The 12,574-nt window shown below is 44.6% G+C and overlaps 1 protein-coding gene across 2 annotated transcripts in view; it reads right to left on the bottom strand.

Moving 5' to 3' along the window:
• The window catches only part of rrp12 (ribosomal RNA processing 12 homolog), a 61,360-nt gene that overhangs the window by 25,369 nt on the left and 23,417 nt on the right, over positions 1 to 12,574 (bottom strand). For both annotated transcript variants that reach the window (XM_069900446.1, XM_069900447.1), the window contains exons 12-20: positions 11,010 to 11,110; positions 10,264 to 10,378; positions 8,410 to 8,552; positions 6,929 to 7,050; positions 3,511 to 3,575; positions 2,727 to 2,889; positions 2,351 to 2,505; positions 1,925 to 1,992; positions 1,052 to 1,145 (exon numbers count right to left, since the gene is read on the bottom strand). In XM_069900446.1, coding sequence (XP_069756547.1) covers positions 1,052 to 1,145; positions 1,925 to 1,992; positions 2,351 to 2,505; positions 2,727 to 2,889; positions 3,511 to 3,575; positions 6,929 to 7,050; positions 8,410 to 8,552; positions 10,264 to 10,378; positions 11,010 to 11,110 — 1,026 coding nt within the window. The remainder of the gene's footprint in view (positions 1 to 1,051; positions 1,146 to 1,924; positions 1,993 to 2,350; positions 2,506 to 2,726; positions 2,890 to 3,510; positions 3,576 to 6,928; positions 7,051 to 8,409; positions 8,553 to 10,263; positions 10,379 to 11,009; positions 11,111 to 12,574) is intronic.

Below are 12,574 nucleotides of genomic sequence, written 5' to 3'. Positions count from 1 at the left end.
TCTGTCTCCTTTCCTCCAGCTCCCCACCCTTTCCCTCTCCAGAGAGCTATCCCCTCTTCCTATTACTTTTTGTTCCCTTCTGCCCTCCCACCCATATCCAGCTCTTGCCTGTGGGTCTGTCATCCTCTCCCCCACCCCCACCCCTTCACCCACCATTTTATTCGGGCACCTGCCTTTTTGCTCATACTTTATGTATTTCTGCTACATGAAGAACTTTGCATGACCAGCTGAGTTTCTCCAGCATATTTGCATATTGAACTACAGTCACACCACCTGTAGACTTTCTTGTTTAACTCAGACAAGTAAGAACTTTCTTACAAAGTACCTGCTTGGCTGTAGCAAATAGTTTGATGAATATGTGCATTGAACAATGTATTTGACAAGGACCTCTTCATTATCAAATTGCAGAATGGTGCAAGAGAAATATGGTTATAGTAAATGGGGATTTCTTGGTATTGTCTGGGGCTGTTGGTGCAAAGACTTGTAAGTGCGTCCAAGGTAGTTTTGTGAGACAATATGTGGATTTTCCTCATGGAGAAATGGCTGGACTTGACTTTATTTTGGGAAGTGAAAGAAGACAGGTGGTGGAGTGTAGGCTGGGGAAATTTTATAAAATTCAAAGTAGTTATTGGAAAGGATTGTTTGCAGATAAAATAACATTGTTGGAGCCATTTTTCCATTATCTATATATGGAGATCACAGATGGTTGTAAGAATAATAGGCTGCAATCGGAGAGTTCAACTTCCCTCATGTTAACTGGGACTGCCAATGTGCAAAGGGCTTGGAAAGGGAGGAAATTGTTCCACGTGTTGGTGAAATGGGCTGAAAAAAGGCAGATGGAGCTTAATCTTGACAAATGTGAGGTAATGCACTTCAGAGCATTAGTAAAGCTAGAATATAGTTCATTAATGGTAAGGTTTGAGGGAGCACTGAGAATGAATATGTCTGCAAGTCCTTGAAGCTAGCACATGGCTGAGCAGACAAATGACATGGTGGCCTTCTTGAACAGATACTGATCTTTCCCAAGGTTCCTGTGAGTATGGGTGCTTACCTGCAGGAATGGGAGAATGTTTTGGTATATCTGATTCAAACTGGACTCATCGACCAATGGCGCCATAGCCACAAACAGATCCATCACTGACAGTCTGAAGAAAGGCAAGAAGAAGCCGGCATTAATTTAGTCTTGGGAGTTTCAACATGGATCTTACATTTTAACTTTAACAGGACATGATGTTTCAATTTTAATGATGAATCTTACCACTATTTGACAAAATTAACAACTCAGTGAATGCAGCCAACATTAACCACTGTAGCATTCAGTTTCAATAAAATGGGAATCATCAATGCAGTCTGGGCACCGTCCCAAACCATACTCACCTCTCCCCTTCCAGGCCACTGTCACAGACCGTGCTCACCCCCTCTACTCCGGAGCACTGTCCCAGACCATGCTCACCTCCCCCACTCTGGAGCACTGTCCCAGACCATGATCACCTTCCCCCACTCCAGACCCACCCCCTGCCTCTCCAGATACTGTCCTGGAACTTTCCCCCCTCCATTCCGGGCTCTGCTCTGGGACCTGCCCTCCTCCCTGCCCCCCCCCCACACTTTTGGGGCACTCCTCTGGGACCTGCTCCCCTTCCCCCCCTCTGAGGCACTGTCCTTTGACATGTCTAGTTATTCTTGGTGCTTGGGACATTCAGCTGGTCAGTGGCGATGCCGTGGGACCTCCCTCTCCACTAGTGCCATGGGAGATCCTTCCCCAAAGGATTACACTGTCTCACCACTACCTCTCAAAGGCAATTTGGTATGGGTAATAAATGCTGGCTTTGCCCACAAATATGTAAACGCAGACCTGCCCAGTGCAGACAAGCAGAACGCAGACCTGTCCAGAGCAGACATGCAGACCTGTGCACATGCTCCTCACCGTGTGAATTCTGTACTCTCCGATTTCTCCAGCTTCTCTTTGGCCTTGTCCAGGAATACACACACCAGCTGCCAAAAATCAAAGAGTAGCAGTGCAACAGATTGTTTTCTTTTTTAAAAATCACCAACTCTACCAAGCCAGCAAGGTACACAAACTTTCTAATTCACTCCACTCACCTACATGATACAAACCATGTCTCAAAGCTGTTCTTCACCCACATAGCTCAAGGTTTCATAACCTTCTTCTACCCACCCAAAACACCCATCCTCCCCACCTCCCATACACATTGCTTCAGGCTCTATAGAAGAGTGAGGTCCTGTCACAAAGCTCTAGCACAGAGCAAAGCAACCAAGTCTATCCTCCTCAGGAGTACAGGTAAGGCAGGTTAATAAATTAATAATAGTTTCTGTTCTCATGTTGACTGACCTGTTGCTCAGCAAGGGTCAGATATACTTTGATGGTGTCAAGCACAGGGAGTCGATAGGTAGAATTCTCCCCACTTTCTGGCTGCGTGCAGTAAACATTGAACAGGATGGGCAGGAAGTTCTTGGCAAATCGACTCAATTCAGCTCGGTCTGCTTCTGCACGGAAGAAAGGACAATTGACTGAGACTTGGGGCTTGGATGTTTGACCAAGGTGGGGTAAGGTGGACAGGTCACTTGGGGGGGGGGGGAGGGGAATGGCCAGGGCTTCCAATTGATGATACGGATGACTCCCGGTCAATCGAACAGCTTTCTCTTCAGATCATGTAAGAACTGGATTCAGCAATGGGGGTGAACCAGTTAACAAAGACATCACTCACCATTTTCACAGCCTTTGCTGATCAAGACTCTGAGAGCCTGACAGACAATCAGCCGAAGGTCTGGTCGATCACTGATGGCTATACCAAGGGTTCTTGCAATGCCTTTAAATGCCACCATTATATCTGTGGGTTTCGTACAAAATCCTGGCAATGTCGTCCATATCTAAACAAAACAAACATGGAAGTGATCAGGTCCTTAAAACATAGAGCCTGGCAGGAGATATTAACCAAAACAACCTTTCTCCTGTCCCACTAAACTTTCCTCACATGAATAACTAATGACCAGGCACGATGGTGGACAAAACACAGGCAGTACATATGCTGCAAACAGCTCCAGTGATGCAGGTCCTATCCTCACCTCTCATGCAGCCTGTGGCCAACGTGCACACTCCCTGTGACTGCAATCTCACCCAATGCTCCAGTTCCATCCTCATCCTCAAGACATGCAAGTTATTGTAAATTACCCTTAATGTGGCAAGTGGTGCAAAAACCATGTCGGTGTTTATGGGCATGAGAAAAAGAGGGACGATTGAATCAAGGGGGTGAACACACTCCTCTGATGAGGAGCCTTCAACTGGTGCTTCAGTGTCACAGATTCAATGTGCAAACTCAAAGAATGTGACTGGTGATGAAGTCAGCAATGTTCACCCTGATCCTCAACAAATCAGATCTTGACATCAACCTGTATCCTAGTGGATCAGACTGTGCAAGAGTAATCCAACCACTTTCACACTACTAGCCTGATCTCCTTGGATTGATAACCCCCTCAAGTACATGATCTTACCTGCCACTGCAGAGTGTCGTAGATTTTAGCCACAAGGGATTGACCAGACTCAGCAAGTTCCACAGCTGGAGAGGAAATCAGATTCATTTAGCAGAAAAACACAAGATAAAACCAGAAATAGCTGATATGTTAACACAAGCTCCCATCATCCACTTTCACACAAAGTCTGGAGTTCCATCGGCAGAACCGCTCAATTTCTGCATGATTCTTGGTATCACAATTGAGCACTCTCGCCTAACAGAGCCAAACAGCACAGAAACAGCCCTCACGTCTACCACATGTGGTCCAAATCAAACTAAAGGTCTGCAGCATGCACCTGATGGATGTCCCTCCATCCCCTTCATATTCATGTCTATCCAGAAGCCTCTTAAGTGCTACTGTTGTATCTATTTCCACCACTGCACCTGGCAGCTCATTCCATGCATCTATCACTTTATCTAAAACCTTGCACCACACATCTCCCCTAAACCTCCTCTCCTTCTCCTTAAACCTTGTCCTTTAGTGTGTGAAGCTTTTGCCCTGGGCATTTAGTTCAGATCCCTCCCAGCACCTTCTATCCAGAAATCTGCCCATGTGCCAACCTCTAGAGTTTCCTCTGCCAGATCATTCTTAATGCGGGCCACCCTTGGGGTGGGAAAAATGGCTCTTGGGTAAATCTTAATCTTTCCCTTCTCATCTCAAACCTATACCATCCAATTCTACAATCATCTCCCCTAGGAAAAAGTATGAGCATTCACTTTTATCCATTCCCTTGGTGATTTTATAAACCTCAAATAAGGTCTCTCCTCAGCCTCCTTCACTCTGGGGAATAAAGACCCAGGTCTATCCAACTTCCCTTACAACTCAACCCCTCTAGTCCCAACAACATCCTGGTGACCCTTTCCAACTTACCGATGTCCTTCCAATTGCTGGGCAACCAAAATTACACATAATACTCCAAATGTGGTCTCACCAGCACCTTGTGCAACTGTCTCACAATTTCCCAACTTTTGTACTCTATACCCTACCCAATGAAGGTCAATGTGCTAAATACTGCTTCACCAACCTATCCACACAAGTTGTCACTTTTAAGAAACTGTGACCCTGTACCCCTGGAACTCTGTTCTGCAACACTGTCCAGGTACCCAACATTCATCATGTAAATCCCACTCTGTTGTAGATATATATCGTTCCTCACTGTCAACGACACCACCAATTTACTAATCGTGAACAATGTTGCCATCTAAATCATTAACATGGATGACAAACAGAAGTGGACCTGCATAGACCCCTTATAACACAGGCCTCCAATCAGAAGTTTTTTTCCCCCACTGCCGACCACCCTACAGAACAGAAAAAAATTGCAGGGCAAGTTGAACCCAGCAGCATTTCACACTGAGCCATTATTTGCAGGGAATTCTGCCATTTGGGATTTTAAGGCCAGTTTTGAATCCAAAGAGCCAATGGTCTAACCTTTCAAATTAACCTGCCATGGACCTTGGCAAAGGCCTTCCTCGTACATGTATTCAATGTCCACCACCCTGCTTCACCTAACAGTTTGTTCACCTCTTCCAAAAACTATCTGACTGATGAGATATGATCTGCCATGGTCAAATCCATGCCAACGACCTCCAATTAGTCCCCATTTACCTCAATGCCAGTCGATCCTGTCCCTCAGAATCCCCTCCAGCAATTTCCCATCAAGCCTGTGGCCTGAAGCTGCATGGCCTTTTTAAATAACAGTATGACATTATCTTCCAGCACTTCACCAAAGGCCAACAATGATGCAGCATGTATCACCAAGTCCACAGTTTCTTCCCCAGATTTCCACAGGGAGAGAGGGTCCAGTCAGGCCCTGGGGATTTGTCCACTTTAATACGCTCCAAGACTGCTGAGACCTCCTTAAGGTAGTTTTAATATGGTTCAGCACCTCTTGTGTGCTCAAGTGTGAGGTTCTGTACTTTGGAGGGTCAAGGAGGAAGTACCGTAATATAGTACTGATATACTGAGAGATGTGTGGATCCAAGTCTAAAGCTACAAGAGACAGGGTGTTAAAAGTATGCATATAGAATGCTTGGGTTCAGTAGGTGGGGTTTTGAGTACAGTACTTAAAATCATGTTGCAATCTTAGACTCAAGAGGTCAGTTTGAGCACAATTGGAGCTTTGTGTCCAATTTTGGCCACCCAATTATTGGAAGGGTGTGGAGGCTTTGGGAAAGGAACAGAAGACATTTACCAGGAGGCTACCTGGTTCGGGGGGGGGGGGATTAGCTTCAGGGAGAGGTTGGACAAACTTGGGTTATTTCTCTGGAATGTCAGAATCAGGGTGGGGGTGGGGAAAGAGACCTGATAGAGGTTTATAAAATTACGAGATGCACAGATAGGATGGACAGACAGAATTTTTCTCTGCAGGTAAAAAAATCACATAGTAGAGGACAAAGTGAGGGATGGGGAGGGAGGTTGTGTGGTGGGTGCCTGGAACAGGCTGCCAAAAGTAGTGGAGGAAGCAGACACAATGGTAGTGCTAAGAGACTTCTGGTTGGCAGCAGGTTTCTATCTTACAATAAAAATAAATTTGCTGGAGAAACTCAGCAGGTCAAGTAATATCAGTGGGAGATATGGTTATCATTTCAGGTCGGAATCTTTCTTCAAGACTGGGTTTTTTCACATCTAGAGGAAGGGCTCCAATTAGAAGAGTGAAAAATTCTTTTTCTCTCACTGATGCTTCTCGACCTGCTGAGTTCCTTCAGACTAGATTCTGGCATCGGCCGTCTCTTGCATCTCAAGCTCTAGTTTAATTTGGGCATTAAGTTCAGCACAGAAATTGTGAGCCAAAAGGCTGTACTGTTGTGTTTTTTTAAATTTTAATGCATTAGCGTGGTAGGAGGTAATTTCGTCCCATGAAACCCGTGCCACCCAATTAACCTACCAACCTAGTGTGTTTTGGAGGGTGGGAGAAAACCGGAGCATCCAGGGAAAACCCATGTCGATCACGGGATGAACATACAAACTCCTTTCAAACAGTGCCAGATTTGAACCCAGATCACTGGCACTGTAATAGCATTATGCTAACTGCATACTTGCAACAATCCTGTGATTCTGCAAGGGGATATAGACTGAATGAATAAGTGTGAAAAAACTGCCAAATAAGCACAAGATTGTGCACTTCAGGAAGAGAAATCAAAATGTAGATTATCTAACTAAAGATATACTGCGAGTGAGTAAAGTTCAGGTGTTCTAGTGCATGAATCACTTGAAGTGAGCAAGCATGACCACTGAGGAATTAATCACCACAATCTCTCCAACCTGCCTCTGTCCCACCAGCTACAAAAGTGCCCTCAATACTTCTGCTTAGCCTTCTACACATTCTCCATAAACCGAGACATTTAATGAATGAGAGCCACACAGCCAGAAAGTCCCTGTCCCACACACCACATACCTCTGCTTTTCAGTTTCGCTGCCAAAGGTAAGAAGTATTTGTTGAAGAATGCAAGCTGTGTGTGTTTGGCATGGTCTCGGATCACAGGAATGAGCCAGCTGCGAGGAAAATCAAACTCCTCCCTAAAACGAAAGGCACACCAAAACAATCACTGCCACAACCCAGAAGAGCACAAAAAAGAAAGAGTATGCCTTGAGCTGCATTATCAGTCAGGGAAATCAAGACTGTCCTCATCTCCACTTTCCTGCGCATTTCCTCAGAAGACTGGAGAGAGGAAAATCCTCTGGAGTACTGTGTGCACTTTTACTGTCCTCACTTGTGAAAGGGAACACTGGCTTTGGAGGCAGTTGCCCAGGTTGATTCCGGAGATGAGCCAGGTTAGATAAGTTAAGTGCCCAGGATTGCAGAAGGTAATAATCACAGCCACGTCCATCAGTCTCTGACTGCCCATCCACTTAAGACATCTATGTGAGACACTACCTCAAGAAGGCAGTCACTGTCATGAATAACCCCCATCACCCTGGTCACAACCTCTTCTTACTGCCTTCTTCAGGCAGAAGCCTAAAGACCAGCACATCAAGTTTCAAAAACATTTATTTTGGCCAGCATCTATCAGGCTCTTGAACCTCCCCATACAACAATATCCTTAAAATAGTCAACATCACATAAAAAGGCCTGTCTGCATTATTCTAGCGCCACTCTTTTATTGCATTAAAGTAATAGTGAATATTTATTATTGATCTTTTATATTATTTATCTCTTTCTAATGTACACTATTGGAATTGGTTTTATTTTTAAACCAAGTACCTGTGTGGTTGCAGCAAGTTTGAATTTTGGTGTGCACGTATGTTGTACAATGTATATGACAATAAACTTATTATCATTAAGCTCATTGGAAAGTAATGATTAGGATTGTCATCATGGCTTTGTGTGCGGGTAATTGTCTCACAAATTTGAAGTGATGAAAAGGATCGAGCACAGGGCAGTTTTTGTCCAACTTTAACAAGGCCTTTGATAAGGTCCCACATGGTAGACTGACTTGCAGCCCAAACCATCAGCACCTCCCATCCCGACTGATGGGCAGGAGGCATGGAAACACATCTATCTGCACATTTCCCTCAGTTATATACCATCTGAATTCTTCATTACCACACACAGATCCTTATACTCCACATCCCACACCACTGTGGAAGCACCTTCAACACAAGCTTAATTCAGGATGAACAATAAATGCTGGACTCGCTGCTGATGCCCAGATCCCAACACACAACGAACACATCAACAGATACAAGGACAAGGGCTTTACAAAGATGGACTATGAGATGTCATGGGAGGATTAACAGTGCGGAAGGATAGATAAAGTCCAGGGTGTGATATTGGTGAGGGGATAAAAATCACGTGGACACTTATACTTGGCTCAGACAGAGTATGGGGAAAAGAGATGAGCTAGAAGATTCCTTTCTTTACACTGTTTTACTCACTCTGTGCCATCAATCTGTAGGGGAATAGCCTGTAAAACCGTTTCAGGTCCCATCTTCTCCACTGCCATTCCCACCGCTCGCTCCAGTTCCATGACGCAAGGGAAATGTGGAGTCGCTCGTAGATCACCGAGCGTCTGCAGACACTAAGCATTAACACAAAATTGTCAGTTTTACTACACAAAAACACACTCTTCAGCTTCACATCCATGCTCACCAAGTTGTTCGTGTTCAGCCCATATTCCTCTCCACCTTTCCCATCCGAAATGTATTTTAGAACCATAAAACACAACATTTGGCCCCTCTAGTCTTGAGCCAAAACATCATCCCACTAGATCCAATGACCTGCACTCATTCCATAAACCTCCAGAGTTCTTCTATCCATGTATCTATCTTATCTATCCTTTTCATAATTTTATGTTTTCATAAGATCTCCTCTCGTTCTTCTGAATTTGAGTGAATATAATCCTAGGCGATTTAGTCTCAACCCCCTCATCTCAGAGATCAATCTGGTCAGTCTCCTCTGGGCTGCCTCCAAGGCCAGTACATCTTTCCTCAAGTATGGAGACCAGAAGTGTACACGGTACTCCAGGTGCAGCCTCACCAGTACCTTGTGTAATTGCAGCATGACCTCCCTGATCTTGAATTCAATTCTTGTAGCGATGAAGGTCAACATTCCATTTGCCTTCATAATATCCCGCTGTACCTGCACAACTACTCCCAAGTCCTTCTGCATTACAGCATGCTGCAGTTTTTCACCATTTAAATAATAATCCATTCTTCTATTTTTCCTACCAAAATGGATGACCCTGCATTTTTACTAGCATGGTACTCGATCTGCCAGACTTTTGCCCACTCACCTAATTTAACTATATCTTTCTGGAGCCTCTCCACAGCCTCTGAACAATTTGCTTTTCCATTCAGTTTAGTATCATCTGCAAACTTGGCCATACTACACTGTCCCCTCTTCCAAATCATAATTTTAAATGGTGAACAGCTGTGGGCCCAGCACCCAATCCTGTGGCACATCACTTACCATTGACTGCCAATCAGAAAAACACCCATTTTTCACGACACTCTGCCTTCTATCAGTTAACCAATCCTCAATCCACGTCAATATACTTCGCCCCCCAACTCCATTCACCTGTATCTTATTGATACATCTCTTATGGGGCACTTTGTCAAATGCCTTCAGGAAATCCAAATAAACAACATCAACCTGTTCCCCTCTATCTACTGCATCCATTAATTATATCCTCAAAGAACTTCAGCGTTTGTCAAACAGACCTGCCCTTTCTGAATCCATGCTGTGTCTGCCTGATGGAACCCCTTCATTCTAAATGTCTCACTATTTCATCCTTAATGAGAGCTTCAAGCATTTTCTCGACTACAGACGTTAAAGTAACTGGCCAATAGTTATCCGTCTTTTGCCCTCTTCTGGTCATCAGGGATCAATTCCACCACCCCCTCCTGGTCGTCAGGACCCTGATTCCTCAGCCCCCGGTTTGACCAGCCCCATCGCCCCCTCACAGTCGACAAGCCCAGGTTCCCTTTAAATTTACTTTAATCACTGGGAAATGTATTGGTGATTCTTTATAACATAAAAGTGAATGCATTGGATCAAAAACAAATAACCCAGAAAATTTACTAAAATGGCACCACTGATAATTGTGCATGCTGGATCCTTGAAATTTCAATGTAACCTGAAGTGCCAGTGATGGGCCTTCACGTACCATGAGAGAGAATTCCAAATATTCCTCACCCTCCACCCACTTTTGTGCCCTGCTTTTCACTGCCCTTCCACCTTAGCCATCAGCAGGGTAGCCTCACTGCATTGATTCCTTGACACACTCCTACCTGCTTCATGGCCGGGTATGCCTGGGAGCCAATAACCTCGAAGAACGTGCTGAGAACTTGTAGAACAAAGGCCCAGGAAGCATAAAAGCGATAGGCCAGGCCATCCTCCACTGTCCTGCAACAAGTTAACCATCAATTAGTGGAGTGGACAGAAATGTGGCACCCTAACACAGTTGAAAGCAATCCATTTCACACACATAAATTGGTGAAGACTACCCATAAATGGTCTCATTAATATGACCTCCCCACAGTGACTGCACTTCGCCAGATTTATAATTTCTCTGCACTTTTGTTCATCTTTTTCCTTCCTACAATTTGGCATTTTTTATGCCTTTTTCAGATAAACACTGCAGCGGTACTCTATACTTCCAAAGTAGCCAGATGGGACAGACCTGACCACTCGGGCGACAGAAACCGCACTTTGGCACAATAACACATTCATCAACTTTAATCCCTCCTTTATTTGCCCCTCACTCATTTTCCTGAAAATTGAAATATTTATCACCCCAACCTTTACTATGCCATGTTTCCACTGTATCACAAGCTCACATTGCTATTTATGCCTACAGCTTGCTCGGTTAATTCAACTTATCCAGTACCCATGTTCACATGCATTCTGATCCTCAGACTTTCCATCACTTTCCACTTCACTCCTCACTGGACTTTCTCACTCCTGTGCCATCTCTTATTTCTAATTCTATACACCAGGGTGAAATTAATAGAAGATCATTACAGGCACATCTCACCTGAACATCTTACAGATGTAGGACGCAGGTCCTGAGGGGGATGATGAAACGAAGACTCCGACGTCAGCACTGAAAGGAGCCACACACTCTCTCAGCAGCACCTGCAAACGATAGTGGTTCATAAAGCTCAACATCAGGGCCTGAACACAAGACAGTATTACACCAATAAAAACAGGTAAGAGAGTATCTATCATTCCTTGACATTCACCCTCAACAATGCGGGGGAGGTGTCACCATGAGCTGGTTTAAATGAAACAGCCACGTATATACAGTGGCTGTTAGACAGGTCACATCTCAACATCCTGCAACACCTATCAACTACACCAATCAGGATCAGCATGGACTACCCCAGCACCTAGGTTCACACCTTGTACAAAAGTAGGAGGTTGAGAATTAATTGTCCCAGAATATCTCTTCAGCAGTTCCTTGGGGCAGTATCCCAGATCCAACCATGAGCCTTTCTTTTCATCATGAGCTTAGAAGTGGAAGTGCTATTGATGATTACACTAGTTCACTCCCATATTGAACGCTTTAGAGAATGAAGCATTCCATACTTGAACATATACTACCTGGGTAGGTTTTCAGGCATGGCCCAACTACTCGAACCATCTGCCAAGAGAGGAAGCCAAACCTTGGCCAGGCTAATCCCATTGAGTGCCAAGTCGCTCATTAACCAAACCCAAAGATAACCACTGACCAGGAAGTCAAATGGATCATTCTTGGTGAAGGGATCCAACCCAAAACGCTGACCATTCTGTATCTCCAACTGAAGCTGCTTGACCCACTGAGTTCCTCCAGCAGATTGTGGCTAACTTCAGTAAGAGCAGGTCAGAGGTTCTGTCTCACAGCGAGCAATGCACCAAATCCTTTTCACCAGCCTCAATCTCAATAGAAAACTCCAGCTGCCCAGATGAGTGCAGGCTCAATAAAACACTAGCAGCATGAAACCGCACTGGTCAACGACATCCTCTTACCACGTGAATCTTAACTCCACCGCTAAACGTACCAGGTTTGTATGCACCTTCCAAAAATCACTGTGGTTCACCAGCCAAGCTACCTCCCAATGGGACATCATCAATCTATGTAATCTGGACATTCATGGTTGGTGGGTCAATGATTAGTTAGCACCGACACCAGACACTTTAAACAGTGCTTTGAAGTTTCACACAATTTATCATGATTTATGCCACTAGATCCCGTCCACTGGCTACCCCCTCCCCATATATACATGCAGCCTCCTCCACAAGTCGATCAATCCAATCACTGATTCCAGCACAAGCTATGGACTTGGAAAGCCAAGCAAAATCAAGGAGATGATTGTGGACTTTAGGAGAAGTCTGGAGAACATGATCCAGTCCTCATTGAGGGCTCAGTAGTGGAGAGAGTCATGAATTTCAAATTCCAGGGTGTCAACATCTCCAAGGATCTGTCCTAGAGCCTCTATGTCGAAGGCTCGCCAGTAGCTATACTTTGAGAGGTGTTTGAGGAGATTTGGTACATCACTGAAGACTCTCAAAAACTTCTACAATAAATTCTGATTCTGAAAATATTTAGTCTACATAGTG

The sequence above is a fragment of the Narcine bancroftii genome, chromosome 10 (assembly GCF_036971445.1).
Source record: "Narcine bancroftii isolate sNarBan1 chromosome 10, sNarBan1.hap1, whole genome shotgun sequence".
Taxonomy (NCBI): domain Eukaryota; kingdom Metazoa; phylum Chordata; class Chondrichthyes; order Torpediniformes; family Narcinidae; genus Narcine; species Narcine bancroftii.
This window is presented reverse-complemented; position numbering and strand designations above follow the sequence as displayed.